Raw genomic sequence first — 27,454 nt, forward strand, 5'->3', positions numbered from 1 at the left:
AAAAGGCACATGTATAGGTAAAGAACTAATTTGTTACATGGCTTGGATGACATATAAAAGTGTCATTAGTATTCAGAAAGGCATTTTCATGTTGGCTTCATAGGCTCAGACAGCTAAGAGCACTATCTACATATTAATAAAATCCCATTATCCCGGAAAGGCCAATGTTCAGAAATTACTTCTTTTAAACAATAGCCTTGCTGGAAAGAATTAAGTAGGAACAAAAAAAGACTTTTATTCAGGTAATGTGACTGCAAATGATGACTCTTGGCAAAGCATTGAACATTTTTGAGCTTCCAAAAATAAGACACTTTATGTAAAGTGGGCAGCCACTGATAAGTGATCAGGTAATTGTGTTTCAAAATTGGGTATTTGATCATTTCTGAGGTTGTATCTTTAAAAAAAAAAAATTAGTGCTGTCTTTTTTTAAGGGATCAAACTGAATCTAAATTTAATTAACATTTGCAAGATGCTCTATTATTTCAGCTTTCAACTTATAAGAGAATGGATACTATTATTATACTCATTAAAAAATTAATATCCTGAGAATGAAGGAAATTCGGTTTCTTCCTGTAGATCTAATGTTAATAAATGGTTACTCTTGGACTTGAAATTGATCTGTATCTATGTCTTTTGTCTTTTTAACTCCATGTCTCATGTCTTTTCACAACTACTTGTGATTTTGCCTTAGTATCCAGTGAAGTCATAACATGTTTAAGGCAAGGGACCTGTTTAGGCTTAAACTGCTTAATAAAAAGCATTCTTATTTGTCAGCTTCCTCTACATGCTCATAATTTTTCATTGTGAAGACATTTCAAAATGTTAACAATTTGTAGTGGTTACTTGCTTACTTAACTTTATCTTACTACATTTGCTTTTAGCCCACAGGCCAAGAAGGGATAAACTGTCTCTTAAGCTATGATCACAAGCAGAGGTGAATTTTAGTGTAAGGTTTAGGATTACCCTGGGACCCTCTTTATTTAAAGTAAAATGTTGACTCTCTTCCAATCCTTCGCCTAGATTTCTTTTTCACATTTTATAATCTAGATTGTTTGTAACAGTCAGAATTTCCTTTTAATCCCTTAGTGTTATGAAAAGATTTTACACCAATAGGGACTCGCTATTATTTTGTAAAGTCTTATCCCCTCTTCAGCCCCTGCTCCTACTAATAAATGACATTCCTACATGTTCTTCCTGTGATTCTGCATTCATGTGTGAGCCTTTTTGTTTGTTTTATTTGGCTGAGCAAGATGTGGGACCAATTAAAAGAAATAGAAACTGCCCTGGTCTTAAGTGTCTACTTATCCCTTTGTTTTTGTTTCCTTTGCCTGGTGGACGATTTGATTTAGAAAACTGGTTAAAGAGTTTGGTTGTGTGACAGGTTATATTTCAGGTCAACCTGTTGGCCTCACTTGCATATCTGTCTTGTATCAGTCTTTTTTTAAATTTTATTTATTTATTTTAATCGGAGGCTAATTACAATATTGTAGTGGTTTTTGCCATACATTGACATGAATCAGCAGTCTTATTAAAGGCTGACTTCCTGTTGTTTGTGTATGGTATACATTTTTGGATGCTCTTAATTTTGTATCAGGGGCTTCCCTGGTGGCTCAGTGGTAAAGAATCCACCTGCCAATGTGGGTGCCATCCCTGAGTCAGAACGATCCCCTGGAAAAGGAAATGGCAACCCACTCCTGTATGCTTGCCTGGAAAATCCCATGGATGGGGGAGCCTGGTGGGCTACAGTCACTGGGGTTGCAAAAGAGTCGACACAACTCAGTGACTGCTGCTGCTGCTGCTAAGTCGCTTCAGTCGTGTCCGACTCTGTGCGACCCCATAGACAGCAGCCCACCAGGCTCCCCCATCCCTGGGATTCTCCAGGCAAGAACACTGGAGTGGGTTGCCATTTCCTTCTTCAATGCATCAAAGTTAAAACTGACTAAACAACAACAATTTTGTATCAGCTCTTCATTCCTGTTCTTGCTTTTTTTTTTTTTTGGACTCACCTTGTGGCTTGTGTGATCTTAGTTCCCTCTTGAACCCAGGCCCTCGGCAGTGAAAGCCCTAACCACTGGACCACCAGGGAATACCCTGTTCTTACATATTGTAATTTTGTTTAAAATTGATTCTAATTGGTTTGGTCAAGTTAAAAAAAAATTAAGGAATGATTTCTCTTGTTATCAATTGTTTCAGGGTTTTTGACTCTTAATAGAAGAGGTTTATATACATCTCTTTCTTTTATTAGTTGAGCTACTCCAACAGGTCATTTTAACTTTATATGTAAGAAGACCTTAGATTCCTTAGGTATAAAATGGGAATAACCAGTGTCTGTTTCATAGCATTTATGTGAAGCATTTTATGCAGTGTCTGATCTGTAGAGTTTCATAGGTGCTGCAGTGGCAAGTGACTTCATTCTGGTAGAACCAGATGATGACGGACATTCTGTAGTTTGCACCATGAAATCGCTCTCTCTTTTCTTTACCCTTCTCACTATCAGCAGTTCAACAGTATCTGAGCTGTGTTAACATACACACGAGAATTCATATATGATTCCTTAGGGATCAGAAGAATGGGATTATATAAACTGAGTTGATCCTTTCTGTATGCATTTAAGTTGCCTTTACCTGTAAAATATGGTGGAAGAATTAAGTATGAAAAATGAGATAAGCAGCTATGGAAACCTTGAATCTATCTTGTGAGTGAGAACTAATTAAAAGAACACAGATTGCATTTTGATATAAAAAATGAAGTTAATCTTTATAACTTCCATGTATAAATGTTTTATTGCTTTATTGTTACATTGTATCATTTTTTCTTATTCCAAGACAATGCATGCTTATTAGAAAAATCTAAAAATTGCAGGAATTTAGAATGTCATTATAATAGTAGCGGACACTTACTGGGAGACTACTCTATTTCAAGCATTGTTTTAAACACTGTATATGAATTAACTCTTTGAAAGCTTTTAGAAAATGAAAATCCACCAAAACATGCACCCCTCCCAGAACCCCAGATAACTCACCAATTAAAGAGCAAAAGGTTAATTTTGTGATTGGGAGTTCATTCATTCTTCCAAGTTAACTTTATTCTTATAGACAAGATATAGTAGCCTATTGAAGAAAGTAAAATAAAACTATAGCCATATTTATTAAGGCCCCAAATGGTTGCAATGTGTAATTTTCAAGAAAGGTTTGTCTGTTTCTACTCTCTCAGTATTTCCCATTCCTGCTCTAAGACCCACGGATTGAAGAATCTCACAGTTAAATATATCATTATAGTTCAAAGGAGTTTTTTGTGTCCCTGGAGAAATTTGAGTTTCCATTGAACTGCAAAAAGGATTGCCAACCTCTTTAACATAAATGCTTTCTCTCTTCATAATGTTTTTAAATATGCAGCTCTCATTTAAGCTTTCGTTTAAAAACAGGATTTATTTTTTCAAAACTAATTGAAACCACTGATCTAATTAAATCTTTTCTGCATAGAGATATTCTTGTTAGGAACTGCTTGACAGGTGGCAGTCCAGACTTGAATCTGTCTAAAGAGAAAACCTCTTTCATATGATATCCTATCCTTTTTGAACACTGAAAAGGTCCTTCCTTATATATCATCCAAAATATGCCTTCTTTTTCCTGTAAGACATAATTCTACCTTCAAGAGCTTCACCAAATAATTTCCTTTTCCAGATAATAAAGATGGAATATATTTACATATATCTTGTTCATAGCTCCCTGCCAGTGGAACCTCTCTTACTTTAATAGCATCTTCTCTGGTGTTAAGATATCTAGGCCCTATTCAATTCTGATCACCTTCTAAAGTCCTCTAGCTGTTGATATTATTTTTTAATCAAATGCCACTTTGAAGCATAATTCAATACTCCAGATACGATCCAGCCTATGAGCAGTGTATTGAGACTTTTATCCAATTTGATTTATGCTCTTTTAATATTAATTTGGCCATACAGTGGTACTTTTTTCTTCTTTTTTAAACAGTTGTTTAAAATGGAGTAATATTAAACATGTGGCTGATGGAAATATATTTTTCTGTATACATTGTTGTCAAGGTTCTTCTTTCCCAACCTGTATTTCTTCTACAGATTTTTGAACCTGAATGTATTTGTTATGCTTATCTTGATTACACTGATTCTTGATCTTGGCCCATTGATGCACAGTCCTAGAATTCCCAAGGGTGTCTCTACAGAACAGATTTCTTAGTCACTTCTCATGCCTGCCTTAGAAATTCACTGTAACTGTATAAAAATGACTAAGAGGTAGGTTGTAAAGAAATCTGTTTGTTTAACGAAACATTTGAGCGCAGAAAATTTCTTTTTTTTTTCTTATTGTCTTTCTATTTCTCTGTCTTTTAATTTTTTTATTGGAGTATAATTGCTTAGAATGGCAAACCACTCCAGTATTCTTGCCTGGGAAAATCCCATGGACAGAGGAGCTTGGTGGGCTACAGTCCATGGGGGTTGCAAAGAGTCAGACACAACTGAGCATGCACGCATGATTGTTTTACATTGTTGTGTTAGTTTCCACTCTACAACAGTGTGAATCAGCTATATATATACACACACACACACACACATATATCCATATATCCATATATCTATTATACATATATCTACATATACATACCTATATATACATATATCTATATATACAAATAAATACATGCATATATATATATATATATATATATTTCCAGCCTCCCTGTTGAGCCTCCCTCCCTCCAGCTCCCTCCCACCCCTCCAGGTCATCACAGAGTACCAAGCTGTGCTCCTTGTGTGACAGCAGCTTCCCACTAGCTCTCTGTTTTAAACATGGTAGTGTATGTATGTCAATTCTAATCCCCCAGTTCATCCCACCCTCCCCTTCTCTCCCTGTGACCACAAGTCCATTCTCTACATCTGTGTCTCTGTTTCTCTTTTTAAGTGTAACATTTATTTACATTCCCTGGAAGAGTATTCCAATAAACACTGCCCAGGTCTTTAGGAGAAGTTTGAGTTTAAGAGCTATCCCTGTCAGATTAACTATAAGTTAATGTTAACTGTAAATTTCATTACCTTATTTCTTTAAGAAGATTCTCCTGAGAGAGGTACTCAAGGCTGGCAGAATTTAGATCAAAGAGAGAGAGAGAGCGAGCAGCTCCAGCCACATGATCATGAGAGGCTTGATGCAGGAATTGGCACTTGAGGTGGTCTTTAAAGATCGGCTGGGGCTTTGCTAGTAGCTCAGACGGTAAACAATGTGTCTGCAATGCAGGAGACCTGGGTTCAATCCCTGGGTTTGGAAGAGCCCCTGGAGACGGGAACAACTACCTACTCCAGTATTCTGGCCTGGAGAATTCCATGAGGTCAAAAAGAGTCAGACACAACTGAGCAACTTTCACTAAGATCAGCTAATATCTTGATGGGTCAGAATACAGGGTCTGCATTCTTAGGAAGAAGAAATACACAAGCAAAAAAGCACGAAGATGGCAGGGCATAAATCTTACACATGCAGGTCGTGGAGGGTGGATTAATTCAGTAGATTGGAGGAGGAGAAGAGTTGAAATTAAATTTGAAACAATTGATCCAACCTGATTAGTTAATATTATATGACAAGAAGAACCAGAAAATTCACTTAAAATTAGGAAGGTGTAATTTACAGGAGGACTTCCCTCGTGATTCAGCGGTAAACAATCCACCTGTCAATGCAGGAGACGTGGCTCCTATCCCTGGGTCAGAAAGATCCCCTGGGGAAGGAATGGCAACCCACTCAGTATTCTTGCCTGGGAAATTCTTGCCTGTCTCCCATGGACAGAGGAGCCTGGCAGGTTATAGTCCAGGGGATCGCAAAATGTCAGAGAGGACTTAGCAACTCAATAACACCATCAACAAATTTACAGGAGGTTTGCGTGTAATTCTGAGTTGCTATCTTTGCTTCCTGCCCTGTTTTCTCCCTGTTGTCTTCCTCTCAGGAATCCAGACTGTCAATATCAGGCTCCTGTATATAAGGACACTTTAGAAAGGCTTTAATAAATCCTGAGCCAATCCCAGTAGTTTTAAGTTTTTAAATCATAGGCACTGCTTAAATTATAGGCTTGTGCAATAGTAAAGCATAGACAGATGCAAATCACAGTGTTGCCCATGTTCAGAAAGAGTGCCAAATATTGATTTAATATGTAGTTTTATGAAAGTGTGTGTTATTGTTGCACGAATATTTATTTCAATATTAAGAACCATTTGTGTGGTATGGTGCTCCCAGCAATGAGAATCGTTTCAAAGAATGACAAATTCCTTTGCTTTTGAAAGTATTAAATTCTCTTCATTCAAAATTAACATAATTCTTGATGTCATTCTACTAAGAAAGGAAGTGTAGAGCATTTTAATCTAGTCTAGCCTTCACTGAAGTATCTATCCTTACCAGATTTATAAGAAACAGTTTACACTTTTAACTTCCTTAATTAACCCTATTGGCTACTGACACTGAGATATAGAGAGGAAAGAAAACTTAACATTTGGGTGAAAAAAATATTCTGAAATGTAATGTGGTTAGTGGTAGTGTTAGAGGAATAAGTGGTAGTGTTAGAGGAATAAAAAGAAAACTTAAAAAAGAATTCCTTCAAATTGCTGATCTGGGTAATGAAATTAAGACTATGTCCAGGGTATAATTTAAATGAGATGTATCTCACTTTTGGTGTGATTTTGGTAAAATCATGAATGTATATATAGATATATGTATATATATCTACCAGTCAGTTGTGGGGGGTTTTTTTAAAGATTTTTTGGATGGACACCATTTTTTAATTAATTCATTAATTTTGGACTGTGCTGGGTCTTTGTTGCTGCACCAGGGCTTTTTCTCGTTGCAGAGAGCAGGGGCTTCTGCTCCTTGTGGTGCACTGCCTCAATAGCTCCAAGGCATGTGGAATCTTCCCAGACCAGGAATCAAACCCGTGTCCCCTGCGTTGGCAGGCAAATTCTTAACCACTGGACCACCAGGGAAGTCCAGTCAGTTGTGTGCGTGTAGAGTGAGAAGGGGGGAGTTTGAAAACTCTAAAACTACAGAGACTGTATTTTGATGATCATCATAGTTCTGTGAAATATACTTAAACCGCTTTGGTCCTGATCTTGTAGGAAGTCAGAACTTCGCATTAGCAAAGCGTCACTGGCTGATTCTGGAGAATATATGTGCAAAGTGATCAGCAAACTAGGAAATGACAGTGCCTCTGCCAACATCACCATTGTGGAGTCAAACGGTAAGAGATGCCTACTGCGTGCTATTTCTCAGTCTCTAAGAGGAGTGATCAAGGTATGTGGTCACACTTGAATCACGCAGGTGTGTGAAATCTCATTGTGAACAAATAAAAATCATGAAAGGAAAACTCTATGTTTGAAATATCTTATGGGTCCTCCTGTAAAGCTCTTCACTCCATAAGGTGAAATAGACCTGAAATATACATAGATTATTTAAAAAGGATTGGAATAATATCATGAATAGCAGAGAGAGAATGGATTGCTAAAAGAAAGAGATTATACATCCACTCTAAGTTAGTCAGGGACAGCAGGTAAGTTTTTTGCTCTGTCGAAACAGAATATGTATGTATGTATGTGTGTGTATATATATATATATATAATTTATATACAGAATATATATTGTATATATTTCATGCTAATGTGTATTATGTATGAATATATGTACATTGTGGATGTGTAAACAGAATACAATCCTGACTTAGTCCTGGCAATTTTTATGTTCTTATATATGTTTTCAATATGTCTGGCTCTAGGTAGTAGAAAGTTAAGGTTATCAGGGCTTTTTTGAGCCCATTAATTCAGAAATCAAGAGTCTTAGAGGCAAAGCATTTTTTTACTCACTTGTATAGGCTTTATAAATAAGCATTATATAGGTTTCAGCTTCTGTTTTCCTAAGAGCAGTGCCAGGGACTATTTGTTAAACAAATGAATACCTTGGAGACAGAAGGTGCCCCCTATCCTCTGACAACCCCTCTGAGTTATCTGAGGAAGCGTAAAGGAAGGGCATAGCTGGTGGCTCTCTGTTCACGATCCCTTAGTACTCCACAAAGTGATGGAGTCATTCATCGGTAGAAGCTGATGACAAGCTAGCAGTGAGCATCTCTTGAAACAATAAAATGCTGCTTTGAAACCTTTGGTGCTGTTTTGGATGATGGCGCTGGACTGCTGTCTTCACAAGCCTTGTCATCTATTATAAAACCAAGCATGACTGCACCACTTCTAGGCAGGTGATGAGAAAGAATGCCCACTGCAAAGGCCTGATCTCTTAAAGTGATAAGATAAAATTACAGAGCCAAGAAGGGAAGAACGAAAGTACTCTTAGGGGTTAACTCCTTAGGAGACTCGTGTGGTTTGATTCAGTTGATAACAGGATAGGGAGAAGGGAGTGAGATAAAAATATGGAACCAGGGTTGGGAGTATTCAGGTTAATTCCTAGTCTTCTGTGGACTTCCCAATGCATTGCTGTATATTGCAGTGTAATCAAAATTCATTTCTTTCATTTTAAATACCTCCCTCCACAGAAAGTAAAAGACAACAGTGAAAACTGGTTTCCATGATTATTTTTAGGGGCCGTGTTTACTGTATATAAAGTGTAAAAGCCATTTAAAATTTTTGTGAGTAAATATAACGTCACTTTACTTTTTAATCAGCATAGGTAAAGCAACAGGGTTTTGCTTGTGTTATTTTTTTCCACTTGGAATTTTATACAATGCAACTAGAAATGCAAATTTGAAATTTCAGTGACTTATCTTTTCTTTCTATAATACCATGTTTAATAGCTTTTTCTCAGTTTGTCAGTGACTTGCTTCAGTGCATCTTCTCCTGGTAAAGGCTCCTGAATTATGATTTGGACACTCAGATTAGATTTGTGTAGCTATGTATACTATAAAGTCCCAGGAAAATAGAATTAAAGTGTCATAGTTTCACTGAGTGCATACAGTAGGATTATATTTAATATTCCACATTTTCTGAATTGCAGTATTAAGCAGTGAATTACTTACCACTATTTTATTCTTGGCAAAAACTCATAGGATTTCTTTTTATTAATTTGGGGGTGCTGAAGTTTTGGTAACAGTTTTTCACATCCCTTTCATGGGAGAGATATTCAGCTTATTTTCCATGTTAATTTATTTAAGAATTGATCTCAAATTTGAATGTAGTATTGAATTATAAAGTGTAGAGAAATGAAAATAGGGATGTTTTGGGTAATCAATCTTTTTTACCTGACAAGAAAAAAGAGAAGGTTATGAAATATTGTCAGGAAATCATCCTTAAAACAATCAACTAAAATTCCTTAAGGACTAGAAGGGAGGAATGAAGAATCTCAATTACTGGGCATGGTGGTTGTTTTTATTTTCTTCTTAAAACGTTAAGACTAGTTCTTCCATATCCAACCTTCTCATTGTATTTAAAAAGAAATAGAAACCTAAGATTTGTTTTAAATTCCTTACTTCCTGGTTCAGTACAGCTTGCTCAATACCAGACTGTGTGTTTGTGAATGTTTAAGGTCGATTCTTCGATTTGTGAAGGACAACAACTGGAAAAAACAAAAATGGTGTGAGGCGGAAAGAGAGAAGGATTCCACTGGGATGAACTAGAGCTTCATTATAACTGGGGCTCCAGGAGAAAGCGGTACCTAGCAAGTGGTACCTAGGGATGTTTACAAGTTTAAACATCAGGAATTTTTGGCTTTTCTCTCAAGTCTGCCCTTCAGGTGCCCAGATGCATTCTTGACTCGCCGACTCTTTCTTATATTTTCCAACCTCTCCTGCTTTCACTTATGTGCCTTTATAATTCCAAACTTTGACCTGATTACGGCTCCATTTGGCCATATTCTTCTTCATGGTTCTTTTGAAGGCATCCTTTCAGTTTTGACTCCGGCTATGTGATTGTTGCCTCAGGGGCCAAATCAGATTCCCCATAAGAATCTTACTGGCAGAGCTGATCATGTCCGAAGATCCATAGAGCTTACAGCGCATCAGCGTGTTCTCCCCAGGTCCCCACCACAGCCCCAACCCAGGAGAGTGAAGCCGGAAACATGGCTGCCTAGAAATGCTCCTCTTTTCCTAGGCTGTGGGTCAGACATGCAGTTCATCAGGGCCTGTACTCTCAGGCACCAGGACAGACAGGGCCAGAGCATCCTGCACATTGGGAAATGCTCTTTTCTCCCTGCATCTCAGCAGCTTGGTTGTAGCACCACCAGAAGGAAAATATGTAATCATTCTGATGTTCACCCTTTTCTACCGTGATCTATGAATTTGCTATATTCAGCTCAAGGTTGGTTATCCAAGAAATCTCAGCTCAGATCCTGAGCTCTCAGGGACTCAAATTCACTACCTTCATGTTGTCAGGTTCCTGTCTTCCAAGATTCTGAGCAGAGGTTACACAGAAACACTCTTTCAGAGAGAAAAAGAACGCTCTACTGTGGTTGTAAGCTGTCACTCAGCCAAACCATCTCTTCTTAGATATGTATTTACCGTTGATTTGGGCTGAGAGAGTAGAATTCTCAAGAATCTCCCCCACCCCCTACCATAGTGAGAGTGTTAGGGGGAAAAAAGGTCTTAAAAATAAGAACGTGTTGCCAAAATATTATACGATGTAGAACTCCTCTTGAGATTTTATGTTGTCTGTGGAATATTAGTCATTTTGTTTGTTTTGCATGGTCTCACTCATCTCTCCCATATTTCTCCAATAAATATATAACTATGGCTTGATAATTTCTATATAGCTTGGCTTGATGAAAGATCCTGGAATACAGCCCTGAGCTAATTATCCTAGCTCTGTGCAAAGGATTTCTTTTGATTTACTTAAATTCTCACACCAGTGCTTTCTTTGCATTAAGATGTTTAGAATATATTTTAGGACAACATTCTAGGAGAAATGGCAGGAGTTAGAGGGAGAAATACACGAGAGACTGTGTTTTCTTTTCTCCTTAGGAGAAAAAGAAAAATTTAGCAAGTTGAGCTTACTGTTGGACACTATTTTTAATCCCATTATGACAGCTATGTAACTATTAGAATGAAATTAGCACAGATCGTAAAGATCTTCCATCTAATGTTATAAACATCCTAAAATGAAACTCACTGTTTAGATCTGCTTAGATTAACAACTAGATATAAATGAAATAATAGAAAAAGACTGAGAAATTCTCTGAGAAATTCCCCTTGAATCATTATATGCGTGAGTGATACAATGATCCGATTTCCAATGTTTTCAAGCATTTAGAAAAGAATGTAGATTCGGCTAGTCATTTTTTTAAGTATTTTGGAAATTTATATGTTTTCTGCCTTTTCCAGTGCCTTTTAACCCCTACCTTATTTGGAAATAAGAACCTGTCATACAGAAGCATATATAAACCTGTGCAGTCTGCTGATGACCTCTGAGACTATGTCAGTCTAACAGTGCATTTGAGTTTTCATACAAAGAAGGATCTCAAAGGCAGTCATCATTACATGATAGATTATAGGTGAATTCTTTTCATGAATTCAAATACAGTGGTTTAAAAGGCCGCATACACCATGCTCAAATAGACCCTACGCTATATGTTCATTTTCAGTTGTATTTTATTTGGCTTGGTCTTTATAGAGGAAACATTAATTTAGCCATGACTTCGTATCTAAGAAGCTCTTAAAAACTCCTGGGCATCAGATTAGGGAAGAGAATAATAGACCTAACTAGTTTTCAAATTAATTAAGTACTGCTGTCTTTTCAAAGATTGATACAGGAAACTATACAACTAATCAATCATATTTTCTACTAGGTTTTCTTTTTTTAATCAGGAGAAAAATTATTTGAGTGAGATTCAAGATCCCATAGGAGCCATGGGGCTCCTGGCAATAAAATAGCTGTTTCATTTTAGATGATCAGAAAAAAATTATTTCCACAAAATTTGATTAATGTATCAACTGTTCCTTTAAAGAGTTGGCTCATATGGATAACCAACATTGACAGTGTTGTTAGAAATGCCATGATATTGGTGAACAGCTTATGTTGTTATTGTTGTTCTGTCGCGAAGTTTTGACCCATGAAAGCCAGGCTTGCCTGTCTTTCACTATCTCCTGGAGTATGCTCAAACTTACGTCATTGAGTCGGTGATTCCATCCAACCATCTCATCCTCTGTCGCCGTCTTCTCTTTTTGCCTTTAATCTTTCCCAGCATCTGGGTCTTTTCCAGTGAGTTGGCTCTTCGCATCAGGTGGTCAAAGTACTGGAGCTTTAGCTTCAGCATCAGTCCTTCCGATGAATATTCAGAATTTATTTCCTTTAGGACTGACCGGGTTGATCTCTTTGCTGTCTCAGGGACTCTCAAGAGTCTTCTGCAGCACCACAGTTTGAAAGCATCAATTCTTCGACACTCAGCCTTCTTTATGGTTCAACTCTCACATCTGTCCATGACTACTGGAAGAACAATAGCTTTGACTAGATGGATCTTTGACTATAGGAGCAACCTATAGTGATACTAAGAAGTACAGAGTTTGTGTAGCAATCTCCATGTATATTGCATCACATAGGATTCCCATGAAGGGTGGTATGCAAGAGAAGTTTGAGTGGAAAAGGACTCTCTTTTCAATGCATAGTATTCATCCTGCCTCTATGCCATTTGTTAATTCCAAAATTTCTCAATTGCTTAACTCATTATTGACTAGAAACATATTAAAGTGTCTTTCGTTGCTCAAGTGTTATTGACTGGAGACATTTCAGTATTCACTTACATAACAAATCACAGGCCACAGGCATTAGTTTCTACAAAAATCCCCCAGTCAATACCATGCTAAAACTAACACTCATTATGAGCAAGAATTCAGATGCTTAAATATATTCCTGAAGTCATTTTTACTAGTGCTAATAAATAAGTATGCCCATCTTAAATCTTTAAAAATACTTTATCACTATTTTCAAATGTACAGCAATGACCTATAATTTTAGAATAATAAAGAGTCACATAATTGGATTTTAAATACACACAGACACATCATATGTATGCTTATATTTGTTTATGTATTTTGCTAAATAGTTATATTTAGTATATTGTGCTCACAATGAATTCTCAAGCAAGTCATGCATACATAATAATTAGAAAAATTCCTTTCCAGAAGGTGTTATTTTTAAGACAGGGCAATTTTTCTTGAGACCAGGTCCAGTTTATTAAACAAGCAAACATACAAATATATTAATGTTTCATATGTTTACCTGTCTATGCAGCATAAATTGCTCAGCTGTGTTCAATTCTTGATGATTCTAAGTCTTTATTAATTTTCCCTAATGAAGGGGGTGTCCTTTATCAATTAACAAAATTTACCAAATTACTCAGGGGGAAGATATGTTGCTTAAATATCAAGGAGACTGCAGGACTTGATAATTTTTTAAAAATCTGTAATTGTTGCAAGATTATTTTCAGTCACCACTATAACAAGAGCTAATGTGCTCAGTCTGTACATTCTACCCCAAATACACATAGAAATGTTTCCTGAGTGGCTTTAATCAAAAAGATTTTTATTAGCAAGATTCTTTTAGTATAGATGTGTACAAGTTCTTAGCTTGTAGTTATCTAGTCACTAAGTCATGTCTGACTCTTTGCAACCCCGTGTACTGTAGCCCGCCAGGCTCCTCTGTCCATGGAATTTTCCAAGCAAGAATACTGGAGTGGGTTTCCATTTCCCCCTCCAGGGGATCCTCCCGACTCAGGGATCGAACTCACATCTCTTGCATTGGCAGGCGGATTCTTTACCACTGAGCCACCAGGGAAGCCCATGAGCTTGTATTACCTCCAAGATAATTCAAAAGGTTTTTATTTGAAACCATAATCATTAAAGATATTTTTAAGGTCTCCAGGATAAATATCTAATTTTAGGAAAGGAGGTTATTTTAAGTTTTCTGTGTGTAGACACATTTTTGTACTAACCTCCTGTTCTGGTAGTTTTATGTGTCATTCAACTAAAAAAGGAAATATTTTTAACCTTTCCTCCCATTGAGATATCTTTTATGCTCTGAGATAGAATAGCTCTGAATGTGGGTTTGTGGGTTTCTTTATTTGTTTTTTTTGGTTTGTTTTGGAAGGTCACAGTGAACAACTACTTGGTTTGTCAAAAATAAATTTTAAGAGAGTCTTGATCTTCATACTAGGATTGGGACTCTGGCCCAATCCTTGTGACCCTGAGCTTCCTGCTTCTGGCTGGCTATTGTGTCACTGATGAGTCCAAGCACAGAATGAGGAAGCATCACTCCCCATGTGGGTACTTGCTTGGAAACTTATAGAAAAAGACAAATGCTGTGAATCTTTCATAATATTTTTCTTCGATTAGATTTTTTTCCCCCAAAAGGAACATTTTTATTTTCTGCAGCCCATATCAAGAAAGCTAGTTGTACCCACTTCAGAAACAAGTTATTGCCATATTACCAACTTGGAGTATCCTCTTTATTGTTTTATTTTTTCAAAGTGAGTATACAATTTATTTAACATTCAGACGTCATTAAGACGTGCAATATGGCAGTTTTACTAAGGGTTTAACTCTACCCGCGATGATTGCTTGCTAGGGCTTAGCAACAGGGTCTAGTTCACACTTAGTGCTGATTAAATATTTTACTGAATGATTATAATACCAAGCAAGATGTATTCAAAGGCTTTCATAAAAAATCAATTTTAAAGGCCTTCCTATTCAGGCTAATGACAAACACAATACGGCAGACATGTCAGTTCAACATAATTGACTGATATTATATATCACTTATATCTTTTAGTCCATCAGTATATTATGAAATGATACAGGACATCTAATAAAACCATATCTACAGAGCCAAGAAATAAATTTCCAAGAAAGAGTGATTTTACAGACCCCATCTTTTATATCCAATGCCAGCAGGCTAACTCTAAAGAGGATAAAGCCAATGGCTTTCCTGTCCAGGGTTCATGATTCCCTGGTGGTCCAGTGGTTAAGACTGTTCTTCCAATGCAGAGGACATGGGTTCCATCCCTGGTTGGGGAACTAAGGTCTCACCTTCTACATGGCTTGACTGAAAAAAACAAAAAAACAAAACCCCTGGGATATCCTCTTTAGTGGTTGCTGCTTGAGAATGTCCCAAGAACATTATACATCCTCACATACAGATTCCTTTCACTGTGTCCCATTTTCAGTAGGTGTAAGAGCTTATATAGGCCACTGGTGGCTTGATAATCTTGCACCTTGAGTGGTGTGTCTTCCTAATGCCTCATTCGAGAGGACGTCCGTATTAATTTGCAAGAGAGAAAATATAATTGGTCTTACTAAAGATGTATTTCTGATGTTTATATATACTCATTTAACTTGATGCTTATTCTTAAACATACCTACTGAATCTCAGAAGCCATTTTTTTTTCCAATTCCACAAACCATTTATCCTTAGAGCCTCTGAACTTGAAGTAATATTGCCACTTAAATTAATTCATCTTACCTACTAGTCTAGTTCTAACAAGGAAACCCTAAGTGGTCATATCTGTATTTAAAGATGATTCTATTGGTCATGAACTTTTCCAACTACATGATTAACAGGCTATTAATTCCAACATAAAATGATAATATATGACATACTTAGGATTTTAGTGCAGAGGAGCCTGGTGGACTACAGTCCGTGGGGTCACCAGAGAGTCAGACACTACTTAACTACTAAACAACATAGTATTTTAGTAGAATCTAGTAACTTTTAAAATATATATATACATATATATATATATATATGTATATATATATATCACAGATTCAACTTTTCTTTTTGTCCTGGTTAGTAATAGTGAATAATAGAATATCATTAAGTCATCTGATAATAATAATACACACAGTGATGGTTAAATAATACCCACTGTTGCATCTCTACATCTTGCCAGGCTTCATAAACCTTTGCCTTACTGAAAACATTAGATTTTAACAGCTCTTTTTGGAAGGACTGAATGAATACAGAGTTAGACAACATATTCATCCTTCAGGCCATCATAAAAGGCAGTAAGAAAGCACATCAAAGTTTGAACAGTACTGTCACAATTCCCATGATGATGGTGTGTCCAGAAGTGTGCAGGTCAGTTCTGCATGTCCTTGAGTTGGAAGCTGCCTACTTGCTCTGTACCCTGCCCTGAGTAGCTGAAATGATCAGACACTTGTATGATTACCATTGGCAATTTTATGTAGCATTTGATGCCAGAATCTGATGTTTTTCATCAATCCCAACTAGAAACATTACTTGCTTTTGATTTGGGCAGAAGTGGAATTCTCCAGAGCTCCCTAATTTAAAAATATTGACCACAACTTTGATCCCCCGGCTTTGATTTTTCCTGGTTTGGCCATTTCTATCTTCCTTTCTGAAGCGGAGCCCGCTGTCTCTTTGCTATATATATTCTTCTCCACTGAGCCCAGTGGGGGCAGGGACTTCTTGCTAATTATTCTGTCACAGCCCATCTCCTGCTCTTGGCCCAAGAAAGAAAAACTACTTATTTGGACAGTCTTCTTTTCACGTTTCTCACTCTCTGTGTGGATAAAGCCGGGGCTTTCATCACCTCCTTGCAATACTTCCTTCTTTAAACACATTTTTTGGTTTGCAGGCAGGCTGTGGAGCTGACTCCCGGCCTCCTGACTGTACATCGTAATGTCCTATCAACTTTTCTTTTTTGCAGAGATCACCACTGGCATGCCAGCCTCAACTGAGACAGCGTATGTGTCTTCAGGTAAGGAAAATAAGCTTGTCGAGTTTTACTAACCAAAACGACAGGCATCACAGCAGGCTCTTCCTTCTACTAATCAGAACCCCTTCTGCATCCACGTTTCAGCTGCTCCTGTTTTCTGCGCCAACATTTTTTCTCCAGTTCATTCTGCCTTTTTTGGATTTTCTTTAAAGGAGTACAGTTCTTGCTGTGTGTCTGAACTTGGACCTGAGAGGCATGCATGAGAAAAAGAAAACTAGATGCAACTTAAGGAGTACTACACCAGGAAAGGAGATATCTGGGTTGTAACTTCAGCTTTTACATCTTTCTAGGTGTTTCTCTTAGTGGGCTCTGCCCTCCTTCATCCATCACAGTTCATTCCTGGATAAAGTATCATTGTCTGACCTCTGACCTTTGGGCTCTTAATGCTCAGTTGTCAGTCACTAAAGTTGGGCAGAAGCACTGTTATAGGCCTGACTTTTTAAAATGCTGTTGCTTTTTTCTTTTTGGTTTGTTTGGTTTTGTTTGTTTCTCACTTGCCTGTAATATTTGCTGATAGCAGTTGTGATCTGAGCATATATTAGCTACTTAAAACCCAACTCTACTATCCCATGTATAACCCTAATTCATTGGTTTCTCCACTAGCCGTGAATGTCATTCATCTGGTGTGAATTTAATTTTTTTTTTTTTTTTTTACTTTTTCTTATCCTTTGTGATTCTGTAGTTAACAAAACCTTTAGCATATTTACAAATAAATATTTAATCTCAGAGGCCATGTGATTTAACAGCCATTTTCTATCTTACCTTCCCCAGTTTAGCCTCTTGTCTTCAAAGCCATTGTTCAAAATCATAAGAGCTAACTTTCTCTATGTCTTAGCCACTTTGACCATATTTAGGGCTTATGCTTGTGTTGCAAGGTGGTATGATCCTGGAGTATAAGAGGATCTCACTTTTCTGAGTAGCAGAAAAAGAATGATAGAGAGAGAGAAGGAATATAGAGAGATGGAGATAAGAAAAAATTTGTAGAGTTTCTGAATTTCCTCACCTTTCACTCTGACATTTCTTTAATGTACGGACTTCATTTTCTGACCCCAGTTGGTGCTGTTACAAATCTGAGCTTTTAGATTTATGGGCTGCTTGCCTTGGGAATTTGGAATGACTGTAACTATTATTTTCGGATATGTGACTTGAATCTTTATAGCTTTATGGTTGCTGAATTTCAATCCTTCTTTGATACTGAGTTGTTCTTAGTTCTTACTCATAAAAACCTTTAGGTCTCGTGCTTTTTTTTTTTTTTTTTGCATGAGATATGTTTTATGTTCTGCTTTACCTAAATATGGTCTCATGCTTTTTTTTTGCATGAGGTATGTTTTACGCTCTGCTTTACCTAAATGCTGGTTTTCCTTCTTTAGCCTTACCATCTAAGAGAATCAAGCTGCTGTGCAACCCCAATGATTGTATTATGTATTTATTTAGTACGTTTTGTTTGATCCTAATGTAATCGCTCTAGTGGACCTTGCATGGACTATATTCAGCATCGTGTTTGGCCAGAATGTTTATGCAGAGCAGTTTGCCTGAAAATATTTTCATCCTTCTTTTTTTTCCTCTAAGCATGAAAGTTGCCTTTCATTCTCTCTGAATGTGGAGAGTGTTCTCTTTGGTTTCATGTTTCTTAAAATCAAGACCAACCTAAGAAAAGGAATTGTCTGTCTTACCTGGAGTGTGGATCTGTTCAGAGTAGTGGTTCTAGGAAATTTGAAGAGAGCAGCTGGTGTGTGGAGGGGTATCTTTGCAGATGGGTACCTTTTGCAACTTTCCGAAGTCTTTGTGTCCACACTGTAGAAACATTCCTCTGTGGAATATTCAGATATTCTTTGAATATTGCATATACCTTCCTTTGACTTTGAGATGCTTTCAGCTTTTCTGTTGCACCATTTTCTAGATCTCTTGTTCTAGATGATACCCAAGGCTGGCAAAATTTCTAATTTAAGAATCCAAGTGGCATGACTCAATAAAGCTTCATTCCACTTTTATTTTTTATAGAGTCTCCCATTAGAATATCAGTATCAACAGAAGGAACAAATACTTCTTCATGTAAGTATATTTAAATATTCTGTTGACTAGTGTTTAACCCAAGACAGTATCTGCTTCTGAAGATCATGTTCATATCTCTCCTCTATCCTTATTGGGGAATGGGGTATCAAGTTTGGGAACAGAATGGTGTTTGCTGTTTGGAATAGAAATGAACTCCTGCTCTGCTTGGGATTGACCAGATATCCCCTCCCCCTGAGATACATACATACAGTTTTAAGGTAATGTAATGTCTGTGAATGTTGGAATATAATTGCACCCATTCTGAGGCCTAGTTCTGGATGAGCAACAGAGAACATTGTCGGTTGTTCTTTGTCTCTTTACTTTTGTTTTTTTAGTGTTTCGTGATGCCTTCAGCAACTGCCTAAGGCGTGATACCCAGCTGTTTGCGATCTTTATTCCAAAGCTCCTCAGTTCTCATATAAAGTCTGTTGTGATGGATTTTGGAAACTATATATAGATGCCCTTGATTCAAATTTGATAGCAAGTGACTAATTATGAAAATGTTTGAAAGCAAGTCCCTAGGCAAGATCTCAGATTAGTTTTCAAATGTTTAATGTGAAATGTGCTTTGTGCTTGTGGAGGTCTACAACTGTTAGATTGATTGGTGCTTTGCGCTGTATCAGGGGAACTTAAGAAGTTAGCAAGGACTAGTAAAAATAGTTTTGATACTTATAAATTGTGAATAGCCTAGAATTAAATTTTGATATGCAACAGGGGAGTTTATCAGGCCTTGAAAATAAAACTTACAACTACAGTCTTTCTGTCCCTGATTGTAGCTCTTTATTTAAAGCTTGTAATTATTCTATTCTAGCCCAGAGAGTGTGTTTAATGAACAATTTCCTTTCTCTATCAGCCTTGTATAAAATACTTGAACTTACTTGAGGCAATTTCAATTGTTTTGCCAATCGGTCTAAATATCCAGTTTGATTTTAAAATCCATTTGGGTTGGTGATACCCAGACTGTCACAATACGATGTCAGTGTATTTTTATTACATGAAGTATGATGTTTTGACTATACTTTAACTAGATAAAGCATCATTTAACTGGATTGATGGCAATAATCTAGTAAGATCAAACAGGAAAGGAAATGCTCAGATTAGATTGACTTCCCCTAAGGATAAGCATTACATTCTCCAAAATGATAATCCTTTCTGGGGAGTTTGGGATATTTGTTATTTAATTCTCATTAGGAAAAGATTAGAATAATTATGTAGATTTTAGCTAACTAGTGTTGAGGAATCATATTGAGCCTTGTTTTCTATTTTTGAGTGTTTATTAAGCAAAAGCAAACACTAGGATTTTCTCTCTGTCATTTTGTCTGGGAATCATTTCCCCCCTGCATGATTCACTGAAAAAAGTTATTGAAACTCTTGTAATTGGAACCCTTCATCCTATCATTAATGGGATGGATGTGATTCTTAAGTATATCTGAGTAGTTTGGGAATGGAAGAAATACTTAGGGAACTGAAATGAATCTCTCAGTTTACATTTCTGTTCACTGCAACACTGTGGAGAGAGAAGTCATTTTGAAATTTGACTCTGATCTTTAACTCTCAGCAGAATTAGTTCCTGATACTTGGTCAGGGTTTAAAAGTAAGAAAGAAGGCTTTGTGTACCGTTGCGTTAAAACATTTCAGTGACCCATTTCCGTATGTCACTCCCCACTCCTGGGGGGGTCTCAGTAAATACTGCTGAGTTGATTAATGAATTTTTTTTTTTGGCATATTGTATCCATTTAATGAATACATATTTTAATCTCAAAATTATGTTCTGTATTTTGGAAATATAAGCCAATAGTGGCAGGGTCCTAGGTCCATGCTAGCAGCATGCAATACTCAGCTCCTCCAAAGGCCATATTCAGTGGAATTCTGCACTGGGGCAGGGCTCTGATGCAAGCATATCTCAGTTTAGTAAAGGCTGGAGCTGAAACTTGAAGAACCAGCAATCATAATACCCTGGACTTAAAAATTCAAAATATATAAAAGTGTCAAAGGCCCAGGAAAAGTTCCCACAGGTCAGAAATAATCAGCCCTGAGTAGGTTTCTTTTTGCTTTGTTTCAGCCAGAAAGGAGACATGCAAAACACCTGTATGTGACTGGAGATTTTAAGAGATTCATGTTTCATCTGCAAACACTTTATCATTTTTGCCCTCTATTTGTTTTTCCTAGCATTTCATAAATTTGGTGAAATAGCAAAGATATGATACTAATCTTTCCCTTTGTAAGGCTCATTTTAACTACTTCCTCTGTGAATTTGCATTATACATTCACTCTTTTTAGAGTTGTTCATTTATAATTCTTTTAAAGTGTCTTATAATAATCTTTTGGTAAGAATTAGCATTGTTTTCCTTCATTTTATGTTATCCTTTTGTAAAGGAGGCATCTGTGACTTAAAAGATATGAATACTTTGCTAAATGAGTGTCCTGTTACACATAAGTAACAGGTTGTAGAAAAGAAGAGCTTCAAATTTGCAAAAGTCAGTAGGACTATCTTGTTCCTCTTTTACACAGCATCAGCAAAAAGTAAATTGATTGTTTAGGACAAACCTTAACGATTTCTCTCTGAATTGCCAGCTGCTGGTGACCCCATTTTGCAGACGATTTTGTCAAATGCTATAAAAAATATAATTGTTATACCAACCACTTTACTGAATTAAGTCCCATCCATTCCAATTGAATATAAAAATGAGAGAAACAAAAATAGAAAGTCTAATGAATAATAACAAGAAAGAAAATAAAGAGAACTTTCTGGAAAACAGTCTTAAATAGTAATATATGTTTCGAATCATAGTAATAGTAATAGCAAACCTTTATTGAAGGCTCACTGCATGCCAGGCAGCGTATAAGGTGATTTACATGGTTCATGGTTCTCATAAAACCTTCTTCCATTTCTCAGATGATGAAACTGATGTATTTTATCTAAAGTTTCTCAAGCAAGATTCAAACCCAGGCAGTATGCTAGCCTGTTGTAACACATGACATTTTGTTGCCTTTAAAAAAAAAAAAAGAAGAAGACTTTAATATGGAAAGGGATGAGATTCTGTGAATGGGTGGAAAAGTTGTCACTGATACAAAGTGGATTGAAAGTATGTGTAGTAGATTAAACTAAATGCATTGCCTTGAACCAGCTGAGCCCATGTAATCTTTATGTTACCCATCAAAGGGTGGTGAAGGGAAATGAAAAGAACACAGACATCAGATGGACTCATGTTCTTAAGTCTAAATACCAGTGCTGTTAATTACTGTGTATTCTTAGGCAAGTGATTCAGTGTCCTTAAGGCTCAGTCACTGTGTCTGTATAATCATGTTTATCTTAAACTATACTGAGAAGCCTAATATGAACGAATGAATGTGAATCGTTTAGCACTTAGATGGTCTTCCCTGTAGACAGAAGAGAACCAGTACTTGAACAATGCACGTGTCTCTGAAGAAAATAGAAATGAAGGGAGTCCTTCCATTTTATTTGAGCAACATAAGAAATTATCCTTATTGTTGGAGCAGGAAGGAGTTAATGATTTTTCAGTCTAAATGGTGATGTTGGAAGTTCTATGCCAAGAAATCACTGTCTTTTCCAAAATAATATATATTCTTAGCTAAGACTGCACTGGAAAGGAACTTATCCAGGAAGTCCTCTTTGAAATCTCTGAATGAAATGAACAACTCAGTCTTTAATTTGGCACCTAAAAAAGCTAGCTGAAGGAAGAATGCCTTTTGTCTGCAGAAACATTTCTGTTATAATGAGATTTACAGCATGTTCCCTGGGAGACAGCTTGGTGCTCTGGATTGAATAGATTGGACCAGGTCTACTGGCCCATTCGTGAGCTTCAGAGCTACGGTTCTTACTTCCCCCTTCATCTATAACTGACTGACCTACTCTAAATGTAGACAGAACTGCCCAGACCTTTGCTAGATGATTCTCAGCTGGAAAAAAAATGTCATTCCAACTTCAGATCTTTTTTGGTACCAAATATGAACTCTGTCCTGTGATGGTTGAAGAGCTACTTCTGATTGAATGCAAACTGTGCTTCCAGATTTCTATAAACATGGTCTTTTCAAGGGTGTGGTAATTCTGTGTCTTATGGAGAATGACAAAAAAAATTGCATGCTCTTTGGCAATAAAAGAAAAACTTTCAAAGGAGATTGCCCAACTGGTATTACCTCCACTTTCCTGCTTGCCTGGAGAGTGAGTTGCAGATTTTTAGGGCAACAGAGGGACTTGGGAAAAAGTCAGGGCTTGTATGTCAGTGTTCATATTCTTACCTTCATGCTCACTTCTTTCATTTTCTATGTGAACATGTCTTACATTTTCCCTTACAGCTTTCCCTCGTACTCCCTGCAACTGGAATATCATTCCTCAGTTCTGCCTTTCTAAAGGCATTCAGTGTCCCTCATTGCATTCCACTACTTGATAAAACGTTTCATCGAGCTTATAACTAAATTATCCTTACCCTTTGTATTCTGTTGAAATTAATCTGTTACAAAATTATTCTTTTGACCCATACAAATATGTGTGTACTGTGTATATATAAATAACTGATTTTTGTATCATACTGTAAATTTTATAAGGTATATTTTCATATATTGAGTCATTTATTCACACAATAATTCAATAATTCTATGACTTAGATTTCATCCCATTTGTTAGATAAGGAACTTGAGACTCAGAAATTTCTGACATATCCAAATTCAAAAACTATGTAAGTGGTAAAACAGAAATTTAAGCCTGAATCATCTGATTTAAATCATGTTGTTTTTTTAAATTAAAAAGTCTTACAGGATCCATGCAACTACCTTGAACTTCTTTTTTTTTTTTTAATAGTTAAAAGTTTTAAATTTTTATTGAGGTATTTTCAGTTGTACAGCAAAGTGAATCTGTTACACATATATGCACTTTTTTTAGATTCTTCTACCATATAGGTTATTACAGAGTATTGTGAAGTATCAAGTGCCATACAGTAGATCCTTATTAGTCACTTATTTTATATATAATAGTGTGTATGTCATTCACAGCCTTCCAGTTGATCCCTCCCCACCCCTTACCCCTTGATAACCATACGTTTATTTTCTATATCTGTAACTCCATTTCAGTTTTGTAGATGAGTTCTCTTATACTCTCTCAGATTCCACATGTAAGCGATATCATATGATATTTGTCTCTGTCTGACTAGCTTCACTCAGTGTGACAGTCTCTAAGTCTGTCTGTGTAACTTGAACTTCTTAAAAAAAGGGAAAAAGAGAGCTTCTTTTAAAAAAAAACATCAAAATGGAGTCTAGGTGTATAATCACACTTATACCAATTATCTCAGAGTCAACTTTTTGGTGAAATAATATACTCTCTACAATCTCCTACATAATGAAATGGACAGGAAAGTGCTGAGTTACTAGCAACATAATTCAAAGTTTTAATACTATAAAGGAGACAGAAAACAGCCTAGAATCATTCCAATGACTTGCTCTTTGACTTTGAGAATTTACCTGTTTCAAAACATTGCTATTTACAGAAGTGGAATTAAGAGCCATTGTGCTAGTAGGAATCGGATTTTCAACAAACAGGGAAATCTTCCCCAGTGGTTGTTGATGTTGGGGGTAGATGGGTAACCTTATTCTAGGATGATTACTGTTTAACCTCCTGCATGTGATGTGAAAGTCCCTCGGTCATGTCCGGCTCTTTATGACCCCATGGACTATACAGTCCATGGAATTCTCCAGGCCAGAATTCTGGAGTGGGCAACCTTTCCCTTCTCCAGGGGATCTTCCCAACCCAGGAATCAAACCTGGGTCTCCTGCATTGCACACAGATTCTTTTCCAACTGAGCTATCTGGGAAGCCTTGCATAATGTCATAAATCCTAGATATAATTTGTATGATAGCTATATTTGTTAGTATAAAATTATCAGCCCCAAAGCAATTATTTTCCTGTATTTCATTCTTTGGGGGGCTTTTTATTAGAATATTCCCTTGAACATTAGAAAAGATCCTCCATCTTTTTATCAGCTGGGAGAGGAAGGACATCTCTATTTTTCTTGCTTTTAGAGAAGAATTAAAACTATAATTGTTTTTAATCATTAGGAATAGAGCAGTGAGGTGGATTATATGTAAAAATTAAAGGAAAATTAAGTGGTGACATGAAGACAAGAGAATGGAGTCAGAGAGGCACAAAGAAAACATCAAGGAAAACAGAGCTAGCAGGATTTTGATGTTTGCTTATCAAAGTAAATGATTGAGCTGGTGGATTTCTTCAGTCTTCACTTTTTTTTCAAGTTGTCTAGGGATCTTTTAAAAATGGGAAGAGGGGAAAAAAAATGGGAAGAGGGGCCTATCTATTATTAAAAGACCTGCATGCTATAGGAAGCAGTACCCCCACCCCTCAAAAAGGAGCAATAGGTACAGGAAGGGTTAAGAACAACGTCATAAAGCAGTAAGAAATATGGATGGTGATTCAACTAGAAGTTTCTCAACTGCAGGTGATAGAAATTCAACTGCCAAGAGCTTAAATATAAATGAAGTGTACTGGCTCATAAAACTGGCCCAATTTGATCCAGAGGCTCAAATGATATGATATGACAGTTTCTCAGTCTTTATGCTTTGCTTCTCTACAAATGTTGGCTTTGTTCTTAGTGGGTTTTCTCTGTCTGATAGGGGTATAGCTGCTCATATCTTGAGGCCTCTTTCCTCTTGGTTCATAATCTAAGAAGAGAAAATCCACTTCTTATGCGAATACCAGATTTTAAGGAAGAATCTGATTGGCTCTGCTTGCTTCATATACTTACCCCTAAAATAATGACTGTATCCCAAGGAGATTAATGACTCCAATTGGGTGGGGGCTGGGTCAGATATCCACTGCTGTGTGTGTGTTTGGGTTAGTGGGACAGATGGGCTCAGTCCCTTGGGAACTAACTGCATGCTGTGGGTTCACTATAGAGAGGAGGGTTCTGTACCTAAACATGGAGAAAGTGGACCAGCCAGGCCAAACCAACATGGTCCTCTATAGCTGATGAGCAGACAAATTTAGAAGAGTCAGGAAATAGGGCTCAAAAAAAAAAAAAAAAAAAAGAGAGAGAGAGAATTTTAAAGGAAAGTTAACAATAAATGTTATTGAAAATTATTTAATTGGGCAAACAAAATTAAAGCAAATTTACCATTGTGAAGAAAATAATGAGTTAAATAATTGAAGACAACTGAAATATCATTTTTAAAGGACTCTTTATTAGTACCTAAGAGCTATCATCATTCTTAGGAATGCCCTCTTTTAATTTCAAAACTGTTTTAGCCTCTTCTGAAGAAAGTAGAAAAGAGTAGAAAAATGGGTTACAGTTTTCAAACCTGAATGCATGGGAAGCATTTTCAAATCAGTAAAATGTTCAGACTTTAGAGTTAAAAGCCAGAAAGTACTTCAGATTTTTTTTTTAAACCTATGATTAAGTAGATTTTGAGAAATTACTAGTTTCTTTGACTAGAGTAGTTGCATGTTGATTAGGATTTTCTTTTTTTTTCCAGTAAGAAAAGGAAAAGAAGCATGCTTAGTCCATTCCATTTAAGATTGCATAGAACAGTCAGCAGGTCTTTTGAAAAGTGTGAACTCACGCTGATTGAGGCTTTATCAACCTCATAGATGTTAGACTAAAACTCAGAGGGAATAATGTCTCTAGTAGTTCGTCCGTGAGCATCTCCCACGGTTCTCTGCCTTATTCTTACCATAATGCCTCTAGCGTAGCCATTGCTTGGGTACTTACTTCATTTCTTTAATAGAGAGGCTGTGGATACATAGGTCAACTAATCCTCAAAGAAATGCTGGAATGGCGCTTTCCATTTTATCTCTGTCAGAGGTCAACAAAATCTTAAAAACCGATAACATGGGCCAGTGTGGGTTGTAGCCTAAAGCTGTGCCCATCTTCCTTCAAGTCCATAACTGTCTCTTTTTAGGAGATTGGGTATTTAGATTGGGTTAGCTCATCAAACATGAGCTGTTGTTCTGGTTTTTGCTCAGGTATTCCAGAACCTCTTCTTCAAGCCTTGTAAAACATGACATGAAGAGAGGGAGCAAGAAGGAAGGACAGACTGGCTTTGTTAAATAAAGGAACTTTCATCTGTAATGATAAACTGTTTCATCAGTTTTTCTTTTAAGTTTTAAAAGAAATTTGGGAGCTATTAATATTTCCATTTTAATAGTAAGAATAATAATATATAGATAGGGATAAGCTAAGTGTCTACTAAGGTCAAACAGCAAGTAAGTGGTAAATTTACGATGCAGATTTGATGGGCCTGTTTCTACTATTTGATTCTTAGACCACTGAGGACTGACCTCCCTTTAATTAAAATAAACAAATAGTCAATAACCCAGTTCCTACTCTGTCCCAGCACAGTGCTAGGAACTGTGATGTGTGTTTCTTGGTGGAGGAGGTGGGTGGGAGAGGTGGGTATAGAATAGTCCTGGGGCTGAAGGAGTTTGCAGTAAAGTAGAAGAGCTTATTTGCGGCTAATTGTGCTCTTTGGATGTGAAAATACATGGTATAACAAAGTAGAACGTGGGGTGCAGACTTTTACTTTTTTATTTTTTCTTTTTTTATTTACTATTTTTTCTTTTTTTTTAAATTTATTTATTTTAATTAGAGGCTAATTACTTAACAATATTGTATTGTTTTGCCATACATCAGCATGAATCCGCCACGGGTGTACAC

At 36.7% G+C, this 27,454-nt stretch overlaps 1 protein-coding gene across 9 annotated transcripts in view; it reads left to right on the top strand.

Annotated features, from left to right (window-relative positions):
- NRG1 (neuregulin 1) overlaps positions 1–27,454 on the top strand; it is a 233,866-nt gene that overhangs the window by 58,034 nt on the left and 148,378 nt on the right. For 6 of the 9 annotated variants that reach the window (XM_061404427.1, XM_061404426.1, XM_061404429.1 and 3 more), the window contains exons 3-5: positions 7,118–7,239; positions 16,656–16,706; positions 18,726–18,776. In XM_061404427.1, coding sequence (XP_061260411.1) covers positions 7,118–7,239; positions 16,656–16,706; positions 18,726–18,776 — 224 coding nt within the window. The remainder of the gene's footprint in view (positions 1–7,117; positions 7,240–16,655; positions 16,707–18,725; positions 18,777–27,454) is intronic. The other 3 variants (XM_061404430.1, XM_061404431.1, XM_061404439.1) reach the window with 1 other exon arrangement.

The sequence above is a fragment of the Bos javanicus genome, chromosome 27, assembly GCF_032452875.1.
Source record: "Bos javanicus breed banteng chromosome 27, ARS-OSU_banteng_1.0, whole genome shotgun sequence".
NCBI lineage: Eukaryota > Metazoa > Chordata > Mammalia > Artiodactyla > Bovidae > Bos > Bos javanicus.